We start from the raw sequence: 20,845 nt of genomic DNA, 5'->3' as shown, positions 1-20,845 counted from the left end.
TGAACAGGAAGCGCAGGGTAATTAACACTGCCCAAAAATGAATTGGCTGCCCTCTGCCTGTCTCAGGAAAACCAGGGCCATTATAGGTGACCCCTTGCACCCCGCCCACCACCTGATTGGTCCGTTCCCCTCTGGTCGGCGCCTCAGGCAAATCAGGTCTCACTTCTCCAGACTACAAACAGCTTCTTCCACTGTTTGACATTTAGACTGTCAGTAAATACTACCTCCTCACACCCCACCCTTGCCCACTCACCTCAGCAGTTTCAGCCATGGTCTGAGCAACCCTCATCACCCAGACCACTCACACATGGACTGTATTCTGACCAAGGCTTTTCTTTGCATTTCTTCCAAGAACATTGCAACTTGTTCTCTAATATGTGCCTTGCTCTTATTGTTGCCTCTCGGTGGTTCTAATCTTGTAGATGATTGTTCCATATTTTTATCAATGCACTGTATATTGACAGATCTGTGCTTATATTAGAAGCAGAGGATCCCTGAGGCCGAATATAGAACTATAGGTTTGCAAGTGTGCAGGACTTCCTGCATTTATAATTAGATCATCCACCCACAGGGCTTTACATAATAAGCCACTACCCCACTGTGACACTGAGCCAGAGCCACTGTAATGGAAAACCTAAATCCCATGCCATGGGTGCCAAGAAATGACCAGATCATACCCCCTACACCCCCACCCCTCGCCCTTCAAACACACACACACACACGCTCGCACACACATGTCAAAACAAATACAAAATCAACAAGGTAAAAGGCTGGGAGGTCTTTAACAGATGATATGGAAACATGTCACACTTTAAAACACCCTTTAACCAAAGCGAATCTCTGCCTCAGAAACATAGTTCCCTATTTCCATAACATTATATACAGGACAGAACTAGAAGGACGTTAATTCAGTGTATGAATCAAGCTCCAAAAACATTTCCCATTGGACTTTTCTTTCTTGCTGATTGATAAATGTTGACAACTAAAACGAAAACTCGTTTCCAAATTTCATAAAATGAAAGGGAACCAAGTTAAAAAAAAAAGATTTTCAAGTGGAATGCACCTGTAAGATTTCCTGAGAAAATTCCTGCACCTATTTCCCATTTTCCTAGCAAAATCTAAAGGAATAAAGGATGGCTTAAGACTTTTGCGCAGCACTGTGTACAGGATTTTAAAAGCAGCTCTGTCTTAAGTGGTTCATCCTGTCAAGATAGCCTCCATGTAAGTGTTAGTTTCAGACCCCTTTAAAAGAACCATTGGCCTCTGTCCGGTCCTGGGCCCCTTTCCAAGAAGCATCTTAAGACAGAGATTGTAAATCCATTTTATGAAATAATCACAGATTAACGAGTAGTTCGCGTCATATATGGCTAAGAGCATCTCCAAAAGGTCAATAACCCTCAGGATTCACTGTGAACTACAGAATTCATTTTGAGTTTTTATCTCTTTATAGCCAAGGAAAGTACTTCGGCAAGGAGACATCATTTGAAAGCAGAGTTGGAGTAATAAAAGTATTTTGGCCATCAGACTGCTACATAGCTGAGGAAAGGAAATAGGACAGGACCCTGGAGTATCTACACTCCAAGCTGACTGATGATGGAGACTTTGGACGAGACTCTCTGAACATCCAGGATAAGGTGAAGATGGAAAGGAGGAGAAAGGTTTCACGAATGATGGTCTGAAAGTAAGAATGACAGAATAGTAATGAGTTTTAAAAAACAGGGATCGGAGAAAGTTTAGCTCTGGGAAGGTCATCTTTGGATCAGAGTAGTGAGGATGGAATTAGTAATGAGGGGAGTGTGACACTGTGAAAGAGCTAATGAGTGTAAGAAAAGCGCAGCAGGAATAAAGGTAAATGTGAATTAACAGATCTTCTTTACTGAACTTCATTGCAACAACATCTGCAACATTACTAATAACATTACTAGCATGGGAAAGAATCGTTGTAGGTTAATTATTAATATAACATCCGTGTGTTTTAATTGCATATAATTAGCCTGATGAAACAAAATAGAATAGATTGATTTCATAATTGATTGAATTGAATAGCTTTGCGCTACTTTGGTTTTGGTGATAGCCTTAAAGTCTTTTTATAAGGCATGTTGCTTGCTTAGCTGAAATTGACAAAGTTTAAAACACAAAACTGACTGTTAAAAAAAAGTTTTGTTTCTAACTCTACAGAATTTAGCAACTGGGGATTGGCTGCTCCTGCAAGGGCCTCAAACGACCACTCCTCCTCTGCATAGTGGGTCCCTGGAACGACCGGCTCATGCCGATCTTTGGGGCCGACTGAGGTACGGCCACCCCTCATGCAACTTCTAGGATTCATGCGTTTTATTGTTATTCCACCAGATTTATTCACATGAAGTGAAACAAAATTACTGGTTAAGGACAACAACCACAACACACATCAAGAGAAATATATATACAAAAACAACAATAGTTATAGTGTAGTATGAAAAAGAAAATGACTAATGTAAATACAAAAATCAAATAAGAAAGGAAAGGCCGTTTCCAAGCATCAGAGTTGTATGCAGTGGATAGTGTAAATGTTATTTGTGGCTGGGGGCAACAGAGGTTACAGAGGATCACTACAGTTTAACAGTCTTACAGTCCTCCGTCTGGTGGGTATGCTCTTGATGCATTGCAGCCTCCTGCCCAAGCGGAGGGTGGCAAACAGTGTGTGCTGGCTGAATAGATCCTTTCATTTCCAGGAGGATCTGTTCCTGCATCTGCTGATGAAATGTCTTGAGCATCTTCAAAAAAAACCTTCTTCATAGGGTTTTTCTGAATCACTCTTACCTATCTTCACCTACTCTCATCTATGGGCATGAGCGCTGAGTAGTGACCGAAAAGAATGAGATTGCGGATACAACCAGTGGTAATAAGCTTCCTCTGAAAGCTAGCTGGGCTCAGTCTTACAATAGGGTGAGGAGCTCCGCCGTTTGAGAGGGGCTCAGAGTACAGCCACTACTCCTCAACATTGGTTCGGCCACCTGAATAGATGTCTCCTAGGCCCCTCCTGAATGAGGCATGTCCTACCCGGAATAGACCCCGGGTGGAGGTAGCCACGAGAAAATCAGTAGATGGATCTAAAACGCTTCCTTCTAAATACACATGACATTTTCGAGATGAATGACTTTTTCAGTTGCACATGCATCATTATGTGTCACATTTATAGCTGTCACTCTCTGCCAGTGTATCTTCACTGATGTTTAATGATGCTGTTGATTGCTAGCTTTGTTCAGAAAAAAAAGACAGAAAGAAAGAATGAAAATAATCTCTGGCTATCATTCTCAAGATAAAGGCCACACATCATGCATCACGGTGGTAGATTTCTAACAGAATGAGCTGAGGTTTTTAAGGCTCTTTACTTCTTTAGGGCTTATATGGTACATGATGATCAGTAATGCAAGGTCAAAAGCATTTGAGACACTTACAAAGATAAAAATGACTACGCTGTAATGGAGGAATAAAATTAAAATGAGGCTGTGATATATCTCCATGGGGGACAACACACTTTTTAGTGAGGACTGTGAAACTGTACTGCATTCTGGCATCAAGAAAACTGTAAATGCAGACGTGTCATTGGCCTCCTTCACTTCTCTTATCTGAAGTTCTCTTTCACACAGTTTTTCTTCCTGACTCCAGGAATGGAAGGCTCTTCCTCTGTGTCTTACAGTCATTTTCTCTTTTCTTTGTATCTTTTCATCTCACTCTCCTCTTATCTACCAGGCACGGCTGCAATATATCAGCTTTTCCATTTTTATCTCACTATCTTTTCACTCTGCCTCCCAACTCGTATCTATACCTTTTCTCCTCTTTCGTCGCAGAGATTGCTCTGCCCCTAGCTCGCTCAACTTTCATCTTTTCACCCTTTCCTTCTCATTAACACAATCATGCTCTCTCTGATGTGCACCTCGCCCAGCGTTTGTCCTTAACCCGTGGAAATTTATGCGCCATGCATCGTCTTGCTGCAATTCTGGATGAAAATGTTAGTAATATTAGCCTCCCATCTATGCATGCCAATCGCCTCTGGGTGTTCCTTGCTTTATAATAACCCCCGCATCGATTCACAGACCACGGCACGTGCTGAGAATTAAAGGCAGATTGCAAGGAGGCCTCAAAGACAGCATTTTTTCCCCTTAAACTGTTATTGAGAAATGTTTTTCATATAACTGAGCTGAACTGAAACATGCAAATCTACTACTTTGATGATATAATGGTTCAGCACTTGAGTTGCAGTGGTTGAAATTGCCTCGTGCTGCATACAAAAAATATGAAAGGATAAACTGTATATAGATTGTCTTATTACTATTTTGAACACTTTTATTGGGGCTTATTTTACTTCACTAACTTTGCCGTTGGTTTTTGTTAACATGCCTTTTATTAGGATAGAATATGTGCTAATATGTGGATGTGAGTAATGTATAATGTGTTGTTATTTGACACCAAGCAATGATGTAATGTAATACAAATGGAATACATATACCACTGCCATTTACTAACAGTAAATTGTAATATATAATACATATATAATAATAAGTAATATATTCAATTCAATTCAGTTTTAATTATATTGCTCCAATTCACAACAGCAGTCACCTCAAGGTGCTTTATATTATAAGATAAAGACCCTGCAATATTACAAAGAAAACCCAAATATCAAATGGTGCCCTATGAGCAAGAAGTTAGTGACAGTGAAGAAAAAACTTTCTTCTTTAAAAAATAAATAAATAAATAAACTCCTTTAACAAGAAGAAACCTCAGGCAGAATCAGGCAGGGAGGGGCAACTATCTGCTGTGACTGGTTGGGGGTGAGAGAAAAGGGAAGAGAACAATCTCAGAGTGATGCTGAAAAGCATATTTTTAATGATATTGCACAAACCAGTGAGTAACACTATGCACAACATTTGAGTGTCCCTCCTTAAACTGGACAGTAATCACATAAATAATGTAGCATGTGCTAATTAGCACACAGCTCAAGGTACAGCTGAAGCAAACGGGAATGTGCTTAGCTTCACTGTTAACTAGTCCCGCATGCTGACATGCCAACGTATGCTAGTTAGCACAAAACCCCTAAAGTAATTGAAATAAATATAAATAAACTTAGTTTTACTGGAGTATGGTCATGAATGTACTTTTTACACAAAAATGATTTTAACCCGTAGCCTTCGAGATTGACCGCATCATAGTGGGGGTGATGAAGGTGATGTTCCATTTCAAAGACTCCTTCAAATGCAGCCTTCTTTTCCTGAACTTCAAAGGATACATGATGGCACCACTTGGATTTATAATCAGCACCAATCCATGCGTCCATTAGAGTTTCATTTCAAAGTGAACTAATTCTGATATTTCACTATGAACCAAAGCTGGGAACTTTGTTTCCAAAGGCCTGATTTCTCAGGTTTGTTATGTGTGAGTCATTACTTTGCTTTACTTTCCTGCAATGAAATAATGCTGAGTCATCACAGAGACAACCACTTAAACAGAATAAATCAAACATCCCTTATCTATTGACCCCACAGGATTTACTGCAACAGAATGCTCTCTAAAGAAAGTTTCCAATTTACAGAGTTTAACTTTTTTTGAAACAGCACACATGATTTATTTTTGAATTGTATATGAGCCATTTATCAGCTTTTTGAGAAACAGTTTGTCGCTACGGGCACTCATTAAGTGGTGACAGGAGCAGTGCTCATACATACAAATGACTTTACCATTGAAGTTTATCTAAACATGCAGAGTCAGCAAATGTCTAAAGTACCCTACTCGATATGGCTGCTGTTAAAAGATTATAGATTTCCCATAATGTAAATAAAACGCATAAATATTTGAAGATGCTCAACAGCAGCTATAAGACTACTGCACTGAACTGCATTTGTACTTGTGTTTCAGAAAGCTGACAAGGACCACTGCGGCACTTTCATGGTGATAAACTGTACTTTTAGGCAGCGTGATAATCTCTGCAAAACGTTAACTTCTCCCTTTATGATTATGAAGTGTTTCCTCTGTGTTTTGCAACCTTCTCTGCCCTTTTCCTCATTGTGTCATTTAAAAAGAATGCTGACATTTATTTTATTATGAAAAAGTGAGTCTAAAATTAATCAAATTGTAAAATAATCCTAACAACAAGCCCTTTTAAAAATGTATTCACTTATTTTGATATTCAGCCTCTGTTGTCTACACAATCGCTCTCAATTATCTTTGGCAATAAATGCCCTGGAATTATAATCAGGCTGCACTGATCATGGGGACGTTGTAAACAGATTGATGAAAACCAGCTTTGACAACTCCAATCCACCCAGTTATGATCATGTGGGTCCACATGGGCAATAAACCACAGCGGAGATTACGCTGAATCTGTTCTTGATGGGAACAACTCACTATGGGTGTAATTAAGGCTTAATATGATCTAATCTCTCACTTTTGAAACCCTGAGTCTATCAGCGATCCTGATCCACCAGCAAACCATTGGGCATTGTGGGAATGTTCATTAGTCACTGTAATTGGCTGGTGATAGAATATCTGGACCAGATATTAAAGCCAGGAGGTTACCTGCCAGGAGAAACAAGAAATTCACGTCTCTTATCTAATTCCATTATTAATAACGGCAACAATGTTTTACTGTCACTTGAGTAATTAAAAATACAGTGTGGATAACATCACTCGATCATTATTGTAGCCTTTTTGTGCACTTTTGTGGACTTCCTTTTCCAATAAGAACAAGGCAGTATAGGTAGTAGATCCTAAAAAGCATGAAAAGAGTCTCATTTATATGTATTTAAAGAAGACTCACAATGTGACACGCTCTTGCTGGAATGAGCAGCTGACCTTAATATATATCATTACCAATTTTATGACTCTCTACTTGTGCTTGTAAGCGGTTTATTTAAGATTCATTGTGAGGATGAGCTTTAATAGCAGAATGTGAATTTGTGAACGTGCCTTGGGTTGCTGCTTTACTTAAAGATACACTCAAAAATTGTTTTACTGCCATGTTTTACTGAAGCAGCAAGCATGTGATGTTGTGTATTTTCATACACACGTCCCTTTTGGTTATCCTATAAAGTAACAATGGTCATTTTTCAAACTGGCTGCAGAAATGAAACTGATTTTATACACCCCCTGTGTCCTGTAACCCCTTCAAGCAAGGACATTGCAGATGGATATTAGGTCACTTTCTGCATCAGTGTGGTCAGAGTCTGATACTGGCATGACCACATTTGTGATCATACTTTTCCAGGGTCTCTGCCAGCAGCCATTGCTGGATTCATTTTCCAAAACTCCATGAGCTCTTTCACTGATCAGGCACTTCTCTGTTGGGAAATACCATGGTAACGGCGCTGGCAAGAGCTGACCTTGGCCATCATAACAAACACATATGCATAATGCACAAACACACACTCTGCTGCTGCTGCTGCTGCTAGAGTTCCCCACCAGAGCTAGGCAATTGACATACTGTATCCCCCATGGCCACGGGGCCTCACTAGTCAGAAGTGAACAGTAATCAAAGTAGACACACAGGTCGAACTTTATTATCAACCACTCGATACCAGCTGCAAGTCCTCCAACAGACAGCACACAGGAAAGAACAATTTGGATTTTCAGACACAGGGCATGGAGGATTGGTTTGAAGCTTTTCAACTTGATCCTTTTGGATGTTGAACTGAAGTTTCAGAACTTTAAGACCGCAAGTGTGGCACACTGAAGCTGATGACCTGACAAAGGACGTGGAAATCTCGTAGGTAGGACGGGATTCATTCCCTCTCTTTCATACTTTGTTTTTCACCGTTTGTCACTGAGTCATGAAAATGGCAAGATAAACAAGCTAAACTGCACTTTTTTAATGGCTGATTTTGTAGCTGCTGGGAAATGCTAAACCTTTGTGCTAATGCACACCAAAGAAGCTGGCATCTAAAAGGCCTGTACTGTCAAAAAAAAAAAAAAAGAACAAAAAATCTTTGAGATTAAATGGATAACATCCTCAAAGGGAATGTCTGATATTTTTATATTATTCCTTTGCCTCTGAAAAAACACTTGTTCTCACCTAGACAACTAGTTGAAAGTGAATATCTGATCATTTCATGGTGTTCTGCCCACTGAAATCTGATTAAATTACATAGTGTGGAACATGGTACATTTCACAGCATGAATATTTTTTGTATCCATATTGATTATATAACATTTTGCTTGTTTTAATTTTTAAAAGACCCAACTGCTTGTTTTTTAATCTGAACATGTCACTACGTGTACTTTTATGATATTTAGTACATGTTTACGAAAGGTTTCCTCAACATCATCAAAGGCTAGAATATAAATGAGGCACCTATGAACTATGGCTTTCCATTATGTTAGTTAAAGTACTATGAAAAAGACAGAAAACATTAACTCCAATAACCAGTGTCACATCACTGAGGAACTACAGTAAAATGACCTGGAAGAAACAAATCAGAGTTGAGCAGAGAATGTCTTGTTTTTCCAGGAAATATACCATTAAACAGTGCTGTAATGTTAATAACCTCCAGCAATTGGCATAAAACAATTTGGACATTTTCTGGGCCAATCAATATTTGCAAGCATGAAACAACTTACACCCAGTGCTTAGATTAACCTTACCATAAAATGCTATTCAGGCATGAAGAGATCATTCCACAGCCAGTAAATGAAAAATTATTACCACTCTATCAAAAAAAGGAGGTAATATTCTTTGGGCAGACAATGTGTGACCAGCACCGGCAGGTGTAGATAACAGTAGGAATTTCTTGAAATTGTCATCATTTTGGTATTTCGGTGACCCAACGTGAACTTGACTGTGGTGGACTAGAAAGAAAGGTGCAGCAGGTTTGTTGGTAGTGATAAGAACATGTAGTTCAGTCATCTGGGTGCTTTTTTGTGGCTTGAGTTGGTATACCCAAGTATAGCACCTAGATCAAACTCTTTAAAAATTATGCTTGTGCAAGTTATTTTAATATACATTTTAATATTTAATCTATTATATATTATTGGGTGCTTCAGTTATTTATTTATTGCAAATGTATTAGACCACCACCCAGGGTAAGATTTATCCTTAAGCTGCCATAAATTTACATTATTGGTAAACTATATATTTATTTGTGTTTCTGCAATGACTAACCCACTGGTATGTGCAAAATCACAAAATGTTAGTTTTAATGCTAAAATATAATTATTGTTGTTATCTGTGAATTCTCAAATGTGCTATTTTATAAAAAGGCAGAAGAAAGTAAAGCACTTTTTTTTGGTTTAGGATGTGAAATTACAGTTATTTATTTGCATTCCTGAAGAGAAAAATTAGTTTTAGCAATTAAATGTTCCTACTACTACTACTCCTAGGGATCTATGGGTTAAAGTTAAAGCAAAGCAAGTCTGCTGTCCGTCTACAGAAGGCCTCTGTGAGCCTCGATCCTTCTAAGAATGCCGGGTTTGGTTTTTGTCCTTTTTTCGAATTCATATTTTCTGGAACTACAGATGTTTCTCAGTAATTTATGTGACAGCCATTAGCTTTAGTTTTCAGAGGCAGTTTCCCAAGTTCTTAAAAGGGCTCTAAAAGACTATAAAACTGTTTCAGTGGCAATAAATTGTGAATTGAGTGGTATTTCCCTCCACTAAAATATATGCACCACAAAGCCACAAATATTTGTATTAAATAATAACAACAGCAACAAACTTCTTCTTCTCTACTTTCATTTTCAAACTTTACATGCGTCCAGTGTCAGCGCATTATCCTGAATCCATCCAACTGAGATCCAAACGCAGTGTGAGGCACTCAACCGCAGAGACACTACAGAAAGGTGGCTTTCTGACCCCATTGGTCCACAGTGGTCCCATAATGGGGAAGACTGGGCAAAGTACAGTGGACTTGAACTCCCCTTCAGAGGTCAAACAAGCAGTCCCCTTTGAGGAGCTGGATCGTGTGGCGCCCCCTGCAGATAATAAGAAGAATGTGGAAGAGCCTCCTGACAGGGGAAGCTGGAAGGGCAAGTTTGATTTCCTCCTCTCATGTGTTGGATATGCCATCGGTTTAGGAAATGTGTGGAGGTTTCCCTATTTGTGTGGCAAAAATGGTGGAGGTAAGAGCTATGCAATTTATTAGAACTTCAGAGTTTTTCTAATTCCTGTATACAAGATCTTACCAAATATATTTTGTTTGTCTGTTTGATGTGTTTGTATCAGGGGCCTTCCTGATCCCATACTTTATGACACTGGTCTTTGCTGGGATACCGCTTTTCTTCCTGGAAACAGCTCTGGGACAGTTCACTTCAGTTGGAGGACTTGGGGTGTGGAGACTAATCCCTATGATGAAGGGTAATGTATAAAGAAAAATATGGATTTACATTTCATTGTGTACATTTAGAATTCACCCATGTATATTCCGAGTAAGGATTATGAGCATCGTGAAAGCTATATACATCAGAAATCGGCGTTATTTTAGTGACTGAACTTGTTCCCATTCTGTGAGACCTTAATTACCTGTACAGGAACTTCCAGTGTCTTATTCTTTCCTGCTCCTTTCCATATTATTATTATTATTATTATTATTACTATCATTATTATTATTATTATTATTATTATTATTATTATTATTATTATTATTATTATTATTATTATTATTGTTGTTGTTGTTGTTGTTGTTATCCACAATTATTTTTGACATCTTGCTAAATGCTCTCCTGTTTGGGGATAGCAATAACACCATTGCCCCGACACTAAAATAACTCGAGTGAAGCACTTCATTGCAGATCCTCAGGCAGCAGAGACAGCAACAATGCCAGTGAGCGTGATGCAAAGCCAAAAGCAACTGAGCATTAGAAACAGCACAATGACAACTCTGCCAATAATAAAGATGATGATGACCATGTTAGTTTTTCTCTGTCACGCAACATCATTTTTAAAATTAGTTAGTAACTTGTGTATCTTTCCCCTCTTCCTTTCTTTTCATTACATACAACCTTGCATGTTAGCTGACCTGTAAAACATTGTATTGTGCAACACTGACACTTGTTCTCGCTTCAGGAGTTGGTCTGGCTGCAGTTGTTTTGTCCTTCTGGCTCAACATCTACTACATTATCATCATTGCTTGGGCGCTCTACTACTTATTCAACTCTTTTGGTTCGGTATGTTACATAATCAGTAGCAAACCTGCAACACAGAAAAGAAGTTGTAAACACTGTCATACATGCTAAGTTGAGTCAACCTGTGCTTGTATTTGAATCCAGCATTTATGTAGCAACTTCATTAGTCTTCAAGAACTATCTTTGTCATTGACTTTGTCTATTTGGTATCAAGTGAGCACAGTCTACAAATTTTGGAACAATTTTAGAACAAAATTCCTCAATATAAAACAGTCAAGACTTTGAATATCTCATTGTCTTTAGTCCATAATATCATCAAAAGATTCACAGAATCTGGAGAAATCTCTGTGTGCAAGAGATAAGATCAAAAATCAGCATGAGTACATGTTAGCTTTGTGCCTTCAGGAAGCACAGCATTAAAAACCGGCATCATTATGTCATAGACGCAACATCCTCCGCACTAACGAGTAGAGGGACCATCTGGCTTGTTATTAGCACTCAGTTCCTAAGCACGCATCTTGCCAGGCTTTTGGACTGGGCTGATTTTGCCAAAGCCAATTAGGAATAGGGAGCTTGCTACAAAGGCACTGTCAGTGCTAAAGGATATATGCAGGTTACAGTACAACATAAACTCCCATAACGATGAGCAAAATAAAAACAAAATATGATTTACGAGATTTTATTTCTGTTTTAGTTACATTTTACACAGTCCCCCAACTCTTTTGGAATTAGGGTTGTTGGTCTTCATCAGCAGAAAAAGCTGTAAAACTTATTAAAATAAGAAAAGATAAAAAATAAAATAAAAATTTAAAAGTTGATGTAGGTCCAATACGAAACCTGCTAATTTATACTAATCTTATAGTATGTTGGACTCAGTTTTCTTTTATCCCATTTTCCAGACATACTTTTGCCACCTCGTCCATAAGTAAGGTTATTTAGGATTTGTTTACCATCTTTCTCAGTGTGCAGTGGTTTTCTTTCTCTGCATTATCATTCTGCTTTGGTATTTCTCTGCATGACTGGCTGCCTTTAAGAAGCCCGATGGCAGAAATGTAAAGACTTTGCAGGCATAAGTTTCTTGTACTGGGAAAACTACGAAGCAGGAAAAAAAGGGTTGTCATTGTTGTTCAGTGTTTTTAGCTGAAGGTCAAAAACAGACTGAGTTCATTAAATGTCATTTTCACTGTTGGGTGGTTTGCCTTTCTGTCTCTGTCGTTGTTTCTTTTGTTTGGGAAAGTCTTTGTGGTGCTGTCTGTGTCTCAAGGAGACATGTTTTTTTTTTTAATTTACAAAGTTTTGTGTTAACTCTGAAGGTTTTTTGTATTGGGATACAGGTAATATATTTTGCAACAGTGAGTTTGCAGTTTTGATGATTTTTCCTCCTAGAACCTGTTTTTGTTCATGCATACTGTATGCTGTGTATGCAGGAGCTGCCTTGGCAAAGCTGTGATAACCCCTGGAACACGGAAAAATGTTTTTCCAACTACAGTCTGACAGACACCACCAACTTGACCAGCGCTGTCACCGAGTTTTGGGAGTAAGTTAATATGAGATATTCTGCACGAGAATGTATAGAGAGGTATATCTGGAAGCTCTTGGTGCTTATCTCCGTCTGGATTCAAAGAATGCCTGTGTGTGTTTCTGAAGGCGTAACATGCACCAGCTGTCTAATGGCCTGGAGGAACCAGGAGAGCTACGCTGGCCCTTAGTGGGCACTCTTGGGCTGGCGTGGGTTCTTGTCTACTTCTCAATCTGGAAAGGAGTTGAATGGACGGGAAAGGTGAGTCTCTCTGCCCCCGTTTCTGTTAATTCTCTTCTTTTGTGTTGTTTAGGCTTTGTGTTTTCATCAGTCTCAGACCACTCGGTTTACACTGGCCAGTATTTTTATCAGCACCTCTTTCTGCCTCCCACTCCCTTAATATTAAAGCTTTAATCATGAAAACATGACCAGACGTTGAGCTTTTCATGATGTAAACCTCATGTTGTGGTTGTTGCCCGAGTAAGTGGGTGAAACCTAATAAAAGGAAACATGAATTCAGAGATATTAAAAGTTGAACATTTGTATTTTTTTAGGACTACTAGCTGCAGCAGGCTATAAAGTTGGTGCGTTCAGCATATTTGAGAGTCAGATGCAAACAGTGGCATGGAAATAACAAAAAAATCTTCATTTTTTTCTTATCTGACTGAAGCACCGATCAGCTGAAAATTATGTTTAATTTTCAGTTTTTGTTTAAATGTATTTAAATCTTTCATGATTTCCTGACTCTTCTCTTAAATCATCTCTCTGTTTGAGTGCACCCTCTTTCATTACTAAAGTTTTATGTATCTGAATATAAAAGCTAACCTGGTCCGTGGCACATCATAAAATTATTTTAATAAAACTTAAAAGGAACAACAATGCTGCATATATTACAAAGTGTCATTATTTATGCCATTTTTATTTTATATTATATAATGATGCAGCAGCTGTGTGTGAAAAAGTGCACCCTCACTCACTCTCTCCATAGGAATTAAGAGGGTAAGTAGAAGCCAGGTGCTGCTAATCACATTCAACTGATTAATCATCAGCAAGTTTGTGCAAGCTTTTTCATGAGTGCAAAACATTCAAGACAGTTGCCAGTCTTCCCAGGAGCAAATTCAACCCAAGGTCAGATGGTGCAATTGCAGACAAACTGCATAAAAAACCAAGAGCTACATTTTAGCCTTAGTTAACATTTTAAATGTTAAAATTCATAACAGTACAATTAGAATAAATGACTGAAAGAGTTATGGCAGTACGGCTTAGTTACATCTAAACAAACTACAGGATTTCTGGAACAGATGAGACCAGTGTGGAGATGTTTGGCCACAATACCCAGTGCCATGCTTGGCAAAAACCAAACAAGCATATCAGCACAAACACCTCATACCAGCTGTCGAGGACAGTAGTGGAAGGTTGCACCTACATTTTGAGTTGACCGTGAACTCATTTGTATAGCAAAATACTCTAGCATCAAATGCAAAACCATATGATAGCTAAAGGTTAGTCGAAAACGGAGTAGTTGATCCCGAGCACAGCAGCATATTTACAACAGGATGTTTGATGTAAAGAAATCAAGGTAATTCAGTGCCCAAGTCAAAGTCCAGACTTCAACCTGATTGAAGAGACTTTAAGAGAGCTGGGAGAAAATTCCTTCACAATGATCTGAGAGACTGAAAAGTCATACAGAAAACCATCACTTCATGTTATTTCTGCTAAAGACATCTCTATGAGCTACTGAATCACTGGGTGCACTGTTTTTCACACACTGCTTCTGCATTTTGGTTTAGTTTTTGTTAAATAAATAATGATATATTAAATTGCATTTAATATAGAACCTGCTAAGAACCAAATCATTGTTTAGGATGTCCTGATATCTTAAACCTAAGAACTGAGAGACAGTATTTTCTTCCAGTTTCAGATGTTTGCATCCGCTGTCATTTTTCTGTGCACATCCAATCTCTCTTTTACCATTTTATTCAAATTGAAATAGAAATAGCTTCAAAATGCAAGATTTGACTACTGCTGGACAATTTAGAGGTGATAGAAAAATCTTCACTTTGCCTACTACCTGGGATTTCAAATTACCGCAAGTAAAGTATATGAGCAGAAACACATTTACACATTCACCGCCAGGGATAATTGGATTTTAATGTGTGGCATCTGAGAGCAGTGAGAAAAATGAATTTCCCAAAGGCCCTGGCCTTGATGGACATTACCAATTAAGGATAATCATCATGCACAAGAACTATGGGACACATCCTACAGATCTTTTGGCAAAGAGAAATGATGGAAATATTTCAGTAGTTCCCTTTTCTGTACACTGTTTTGCATCTCTTTTGATGTAATTATTTAGAGCAAATAGCATGTTTGCAATTTTGATAATTTGAAAAGCAAATCCATCTCAATATCTTAACAGAAATGTGTTTAAAAATATGCAAACAGCATACTCAGTCCTATAAAATGTTTTGGACTTTTCAACATTTTTAATTCTCTTTCATTTAAATAATTAAAAATAAATCATTCTGTCTTTCAGGTAGTGTATTTCTCAGCCACCTATCCCTACTTCATGCTGTTCATCCTGTTCTTCAGGGGGGTCACACTCCCTGGAGCCATAGATGGGATTCTCTTCTACATTACTCCAGACTTCAATAAGCTCGTCAGATCTGAGGTTCATAGTTTGCACAAATCCTCATCTAATTACCCACGCGTCTTAACAAACAAACACCAGTAATTACACTATGTTGTCTCACAGGTGTGGCTGGATGCAGCAACTCAAATCTTCTTTTCATACGGACTGGGCCTGGGATCGCTCATCGCATTGGGAAGCTACAACTCTTACAACAACGATGTCTACAAGTAGGAGCAGGAAATCCAAAGTGTTGTAGAATCCTCTTTTGTAGACGATGCACAGACAATGATGCTCTTTTCTTCTCTGACTGATGTTTTCTCAGGGATGCAGTCATAGTATGCTGCATCAACTCTTGCACCAGCATGTTTGCTGGATTTGTCATCTTCTCCATCGTAGGCTTTATGTCCTACATCACGAAGAAACCCGTGCACGAACTGGCAGCATCAGGTGAAAGTCATATTTTATAACTTATAAGAAATTGTTCATTATTCAGATTTGATTACTTCTGGATTAAATATTTTTAATGTACATATTAGAAGCATTATGAAGTTTGAAACTAAAAAACATTTTAAAAATAATAATATAATATTGCATACAGACACAGGCCATCGGTGGTCAAAGAGAGAAAAATATTTGATGTGGTTTTACTAAATTAAGCACGAATTGCTACTATGTGCAGGTTTAAAATAATTATTCTCACTAATCAGATGGTAGGGTCAGAATTTAGCATAAACAACATGAAAGCACAGATTCATCGTGCTTTGCATCAACAGTTCCAAATGCTATTTGTAATATTTTCTTGGCACACATTAGGTCTCTTAGTAACACCTTAGTCCAGCTGAGCATGTTTAAACGGCACAGCCTTCCTGAGTACTGTTTCTGACCATTTCCATCTATTTATGACCTCAGCCGTCTTCTGATGGCTGCTTGCAACAGGATTATGTGCCATGTTATGAAGTTTGAATCACCATCTCAAATGACCTCTGTAGTTACCAGATCTCAATCCAGTTGATTGGTCCAAGTTGGTGCAATCAACAAATCTGCACCAACTGTCTGATGCAATCAAGTCAGTAAGGACCAAAATCTGTGAGGATGTTTCCAGAACCTTATTGAATCTATGACAGGAAGGATTAAAGTAATTCTAAAGGCAAAAAGAGGTCAAAATAGGTATTAATGATGTGTATCTAATATAGTAATTCATATAATGTTATAAGTTAAAGCATTTATAATTTTAATAATTTGTCTCGTTTGCAATTTTTAGGTCCAGGGCTGGCATTTTTAGCGTATCCTCAGGCAGTCACACAGCTTCCCATGTCCTCGCTATGGGCCATCCTGTTCTTCTCCATGCTCATGATGTTGGGCCTGGACAGTCAGGTACCATCAATCCAGATGTTGTAATAGAGATATTACAACTGATTAATTGGTGATTGCTATAAGTTTATAGATGAACTAAACTAAGATACTGGTGCTCTCTTTTAATAACAAACCACATTCTTCACGTCATCGTGTTTTAGTTCTGCACAGTAGAGGGCTTCATCACAGCTCTGATGGATGAATATCCCATGGTTTTGCGAAAGAGGAAGAAGGTCTTCATCCTCATTGTCTGCTTCATCTCCTTCATCGTCGGCTTCTCTAACATCACGCAGGTGCTGCATGAACTCTGCATTAGGTCACTATAAAATGAACAAAGTAAAGAGGGTCTTAACCATCCAAAGAATGCGTGTAAACCTGTTTAATATTATAAGAGGACGGTCTTGAAACCCAGCTCGTGTGAACTCTTGCGCATTTTTCCGACACAAGGGAAAAGAGCTCTTGCATTATGCATAATGACAAAACGATCTCACAACAACCTGCGGTGTACTCTCATCATGCATATTTTATTCAATGAAGAGAGGGATGGTAATATTTGGTCTCTAAAGTAGTTATGCGTGTTCCTGTATGTGTGTTGAAATCTCCTAGGGTGGTCTCTATGTGTTCAAGCTGTTTGATTACTACTCCGCCAGTGGGATGTGTCTGCTCTTCCTCGTCTTCTTTGAAACCATTTCCATATCCTGGTTTTATGGTAGGAAATCCATTTTCTTTTCATTAAAAAAAAGAAGAATTAAAGCAAATATTACAACTTGAAATTAAATGTAACCACATTGGTAATAATTTGAGTCATTCTGGACGAAATGTAACAATGACTCCAGCATTTAAATTTCCTACTTAGCTGTTCAACAGGAAATTACATCTATAAATCTCTGCCATCTTGGCTTCCCTTTCCCACCCCCACCATTATGGCTTTGTTCTGGCAGTCGCTCTCTCCTCATTAACACCAACACTCCCTTTGCCCTCCTCTCTTTATGCCACAGGAGCTGAAAGATTTTATAAGAACATCGAGGACATGATCGGCTATCGGCCATGTGGCTGGTGGAAGCTTTGCTGGATGATCTTCACACCTCTAATTTGCTTGGTAGGAGAAAACTGATTATGGATTTGACCTCTATGACCTTCACCTAGAGGTGCTTAATTCTTTAAATTTGTAATTTTCAGTCAGGCTTTGTTCTTCTGCCAGGAAATCTAGGGATCCATCAAGCTAAAGCACTGGCCTTAGGTAGAGAATTGATCTAATTTGTATTCTAATTTGTATTTGACCTCATGGACGGTCAGGTCCTTTGGGAAATCTTGCAAAGTTAGTCCTGTATTGAAAAAGAACACTGAGGGAAATTTGGAAGAAATTGCAAACTAGACAATGCTTTGATAATCTGATTGTCTAAGAATAAGCAGAATGTTATTTTAACCAGGAACACTGTTGGATAGTTTGTCTGTTGTCGCATGTGGTCTAAAAGAAAAGCTAATGACAATTAACCTCGACTGGACTGTTAGCATGCCAACTCATGCAAGTCAATAAAGTACACATTGTACTTGGTGAACAGAGGTATTTCAGCAGGTATTTTTGTGTGGGTTAGCATGCTAGTATTTTGCTCAAAGCACGGCTATGTCTAATGATGCAAAACCCAATCAATCTACAGTATGTGCAAAAATCAATGCTTGTTTCTATATATTTCACATCTAAGGAGCTAGACCTTAGTGCCACTTTTGAAAGTATTTCAAGTTTAATCTCAAAATGTAAACTTGTATATAAAAAAGTGCTTTTGTTGGGGGTTTTTTTCTTACATATATTTGCTTCCGTTGCGCAGCCATGTTTTCTGAACATCTGTTTTGGATTGTGGCTTTAATTTTCACTCTTCTTCAGTTCAGTCCTTGTACCTGATCATTTTCAGAGGAATTCAAGTTTTGTTGTTGCTTGTTAAGACATTTAACACTGACTCATTAAAAAATAAAGTTACACCTGACAGGGAGCGAAACAAAAGGCGTCCAACATCCAAAGAAGAGCTTTGAATGTCCTTGAGAACTAATCCTGAAGACTACTTAAAGAAAGTCACCAAATACTTACCTTTACATCGTTAGACTATTTTTTATTTTTATTTTTTACCTTATTTGCTGTATATCTATGTATGTTTGCACGTGTTGAATAAACTCCTGCAACCATCTCCCATTTTCCTAGCAAAGTCTTGGCTCAAGACGTTTGTACAAAACTGCTAAGCACAAGTTTCCTGGCTTATCTAGACCCTCAGGTTATGAATAATTACTGCACTGGAGTATATTGATATATGAATATTATAATTTTATTTTGTAGGGAGTGTTTACCTTTAGTGCCATTGAGATGACTCCTCTCACCTTGGGGAAGTATGTGTACCCCCTGTGGGGCCAAGCGATTGGCTGGCTCATGGCAATGTCCTCCATGGTACTCATCCCAGGCTATGTTATCTACATGTTCTGCAGCACCAAAGGCAGCATCAAACAGGTACAAACATCTTACACAACTCTCTCAGATTCTGATTTTAATCATCTCAGGCTAAAAGAAAATTATGCAATAAAGTGTTGAAAAGAGAATATACAGGTAACACATAAGATTAAAAATGGAAAAAGTCCTGGAAGGCTGAAGTTCATCTCTTATAAAGACTGTAGTTATTCAGGAAGAACAGAATTGATGGTTTTTGCTCAAGGCCGACATTATTATTCTGGTTTTAGGCAGGAAAGTATATTTTTGAAGACGTGCACTGCTTGTGACAGTAAATATTTACAAAGCAGCTTTACGTCTCTGCTGCTGATTCCTGTGAGATATTTAACTTCGGGCTAAAGAGCATATTTTGTTAACTTTTTACATTATTCATGTGTGAATGTGAGTACAATTTCAGCCAATACTCTCACCCGGGTTCAAATCATAATCATTTAATCATATTGTGATGTAATAGTTTTTTGTTTTTTTTACATGTCCAGCGTTGGCGGAGGATGACAACTGCCCAGGAGGATGAAAGGCGATCAGGGCAGAATGAATTCACACACACAGACAGCGTGGGTGAAGCACCTGTCTAAACCTGATTGTCCAAGCTAAATAAATCTGTCTGCCAGGACTTAATGTAGTTAATATTGGAAGTTAACAATTTGATGGATGGATGGATGGATGGATGCAGCAAATCTCTGGACTACAGTGTCTAACCATCCTTCAACTTGAGTTGAAGTAAATAAAGAAGATGAATAAGTATTTTTGACATAGATATTGTTTCAGTAAAAGTTATGGCAAGCAAGTGAATGATACAGGTCACAATAAACCTGTATACAAAGCCCATATGTACAATAAACCATCATGAATGTAAATCCACATGCTCTTCATAAATTGCAGCACAATGAAGGCCTTTGTTTATAACGTTACTGCAAATTTAATGAATATTGTTGTACTGCGAAATGGAACTGTTAAAACTGGTAAAACTCGATTTCAAGTATAAAACTCTATTAATGGGGAACCCCAATATTTCATTTAAAGAACCAACCAGTTACTGTGATGTAGTTATTCTCAGCAACACAGTATTGCTTCAGTTGTCTGTAGGTCACATTTATCTGACCAAGACCTAAAATGAAAAGTAATATTTCTCATGATAATCTTTACAATAAATAAGGAAATCTACACGTTATTTACCATATGCTGTTTTTCAGTTAACACAGTTTTGAAATACCTGTTTTTAGTTTTTAATTATGTATATTGAAGTTAAGTATGTATATTGAAGAGTTTGATTAAAATATTAGAGAACTGTAAATATAATTGTTTTGTTATATTTATGCACTGTCTATAAAACGTGGATGTAGGTCCAGGAACTGAGAAGTGAAGCCAATGTGGAAGTGCCTTAAACTTAAATTCATTCACCTGACCAGCAGGGGGCGACTACTCTGGTTGCCAGAAGAAGTTTGATTGTTTAATCTTTATTATAACATTACCCTGTTATTCAAGTAAACACTTTACTAATGGGTTTATGGTTTTAACCACTATGTCTTGCTTAATACAAGATAGTGTTTATTTTGTATATAATGGTCAGATTTAGAGTAAAACAGATGGTAAAATAGGGTGATGTCAAAAATGCAGAGGCGGAAGTCAATAAACTAGTGGGTTGGATACATCCATATTTTATAAACAGTCTATGCTTGTATTAAGTGTATTTTTAAACTATGAAACTTTTCATGATAAATGTTTTCAAACTCTGTTTTATAAGGTGAATGTGAAAACCA

The 20,845-nt window shown here is 38.0% G+C and overlaps 1 protein-coding gene across 1 annotated transcript; it reads left to right on the top strand.

Moving 5' to 3' along the window:
• Positions 1–9,847: 9,847 nt before the first annotated feature.
• On the top strand, positions 9,848–19,964 carry slc6a1l (solute carrier family 6 member 1, like; the record flags this gene model as incomplete). The annotated part of the gene is made up of 14 exons (XM_080887316.1): positions 9,848–10,088; positions 10,192–10,323; positions 11,032–11,132; positions 12,518–12,627; positions 12,738–12,870; positions 15,146–15,280; positions 15,365–15,468; positions 15,564–15,688; positions 16,503–16,615; positions 16,756–16,887; positions 17,201–17,303; positions 17,593–17,693; positions 18,921–19,088; positions 19,565–19,964. 14 exons carry the CDS (start codon positions 9,848–9,850, stop codon positions 19,658–19,660), a joined length of 1,794 nt encoding a protein of 597 aa, XP_080743442.1. The 3' UTR covers positions 19,661–19,964.
• Positions 19,965–20,845: the final 881 nt, after the last annotated feature.

This window comes from Rhamphochromis sp. 'chilingali' (genome assembly GCF_963969265.1).
Source record: "Rhamphochromis sp. 'chilingali' genome assembly, chromosome: 7".
In the NCBI taxonomy this organism is placed as follows: domain Eukaryota; kingdom Metazoa; phylum Chordata; class Actinopteri; order Cichliformes; family Cichlidae; genus Rhamphochromis; species Rhamphochromis sp. 'chilingali'.
This window is presented reverse-complemented; position numbering and strand designations above follow the sequence as displayed.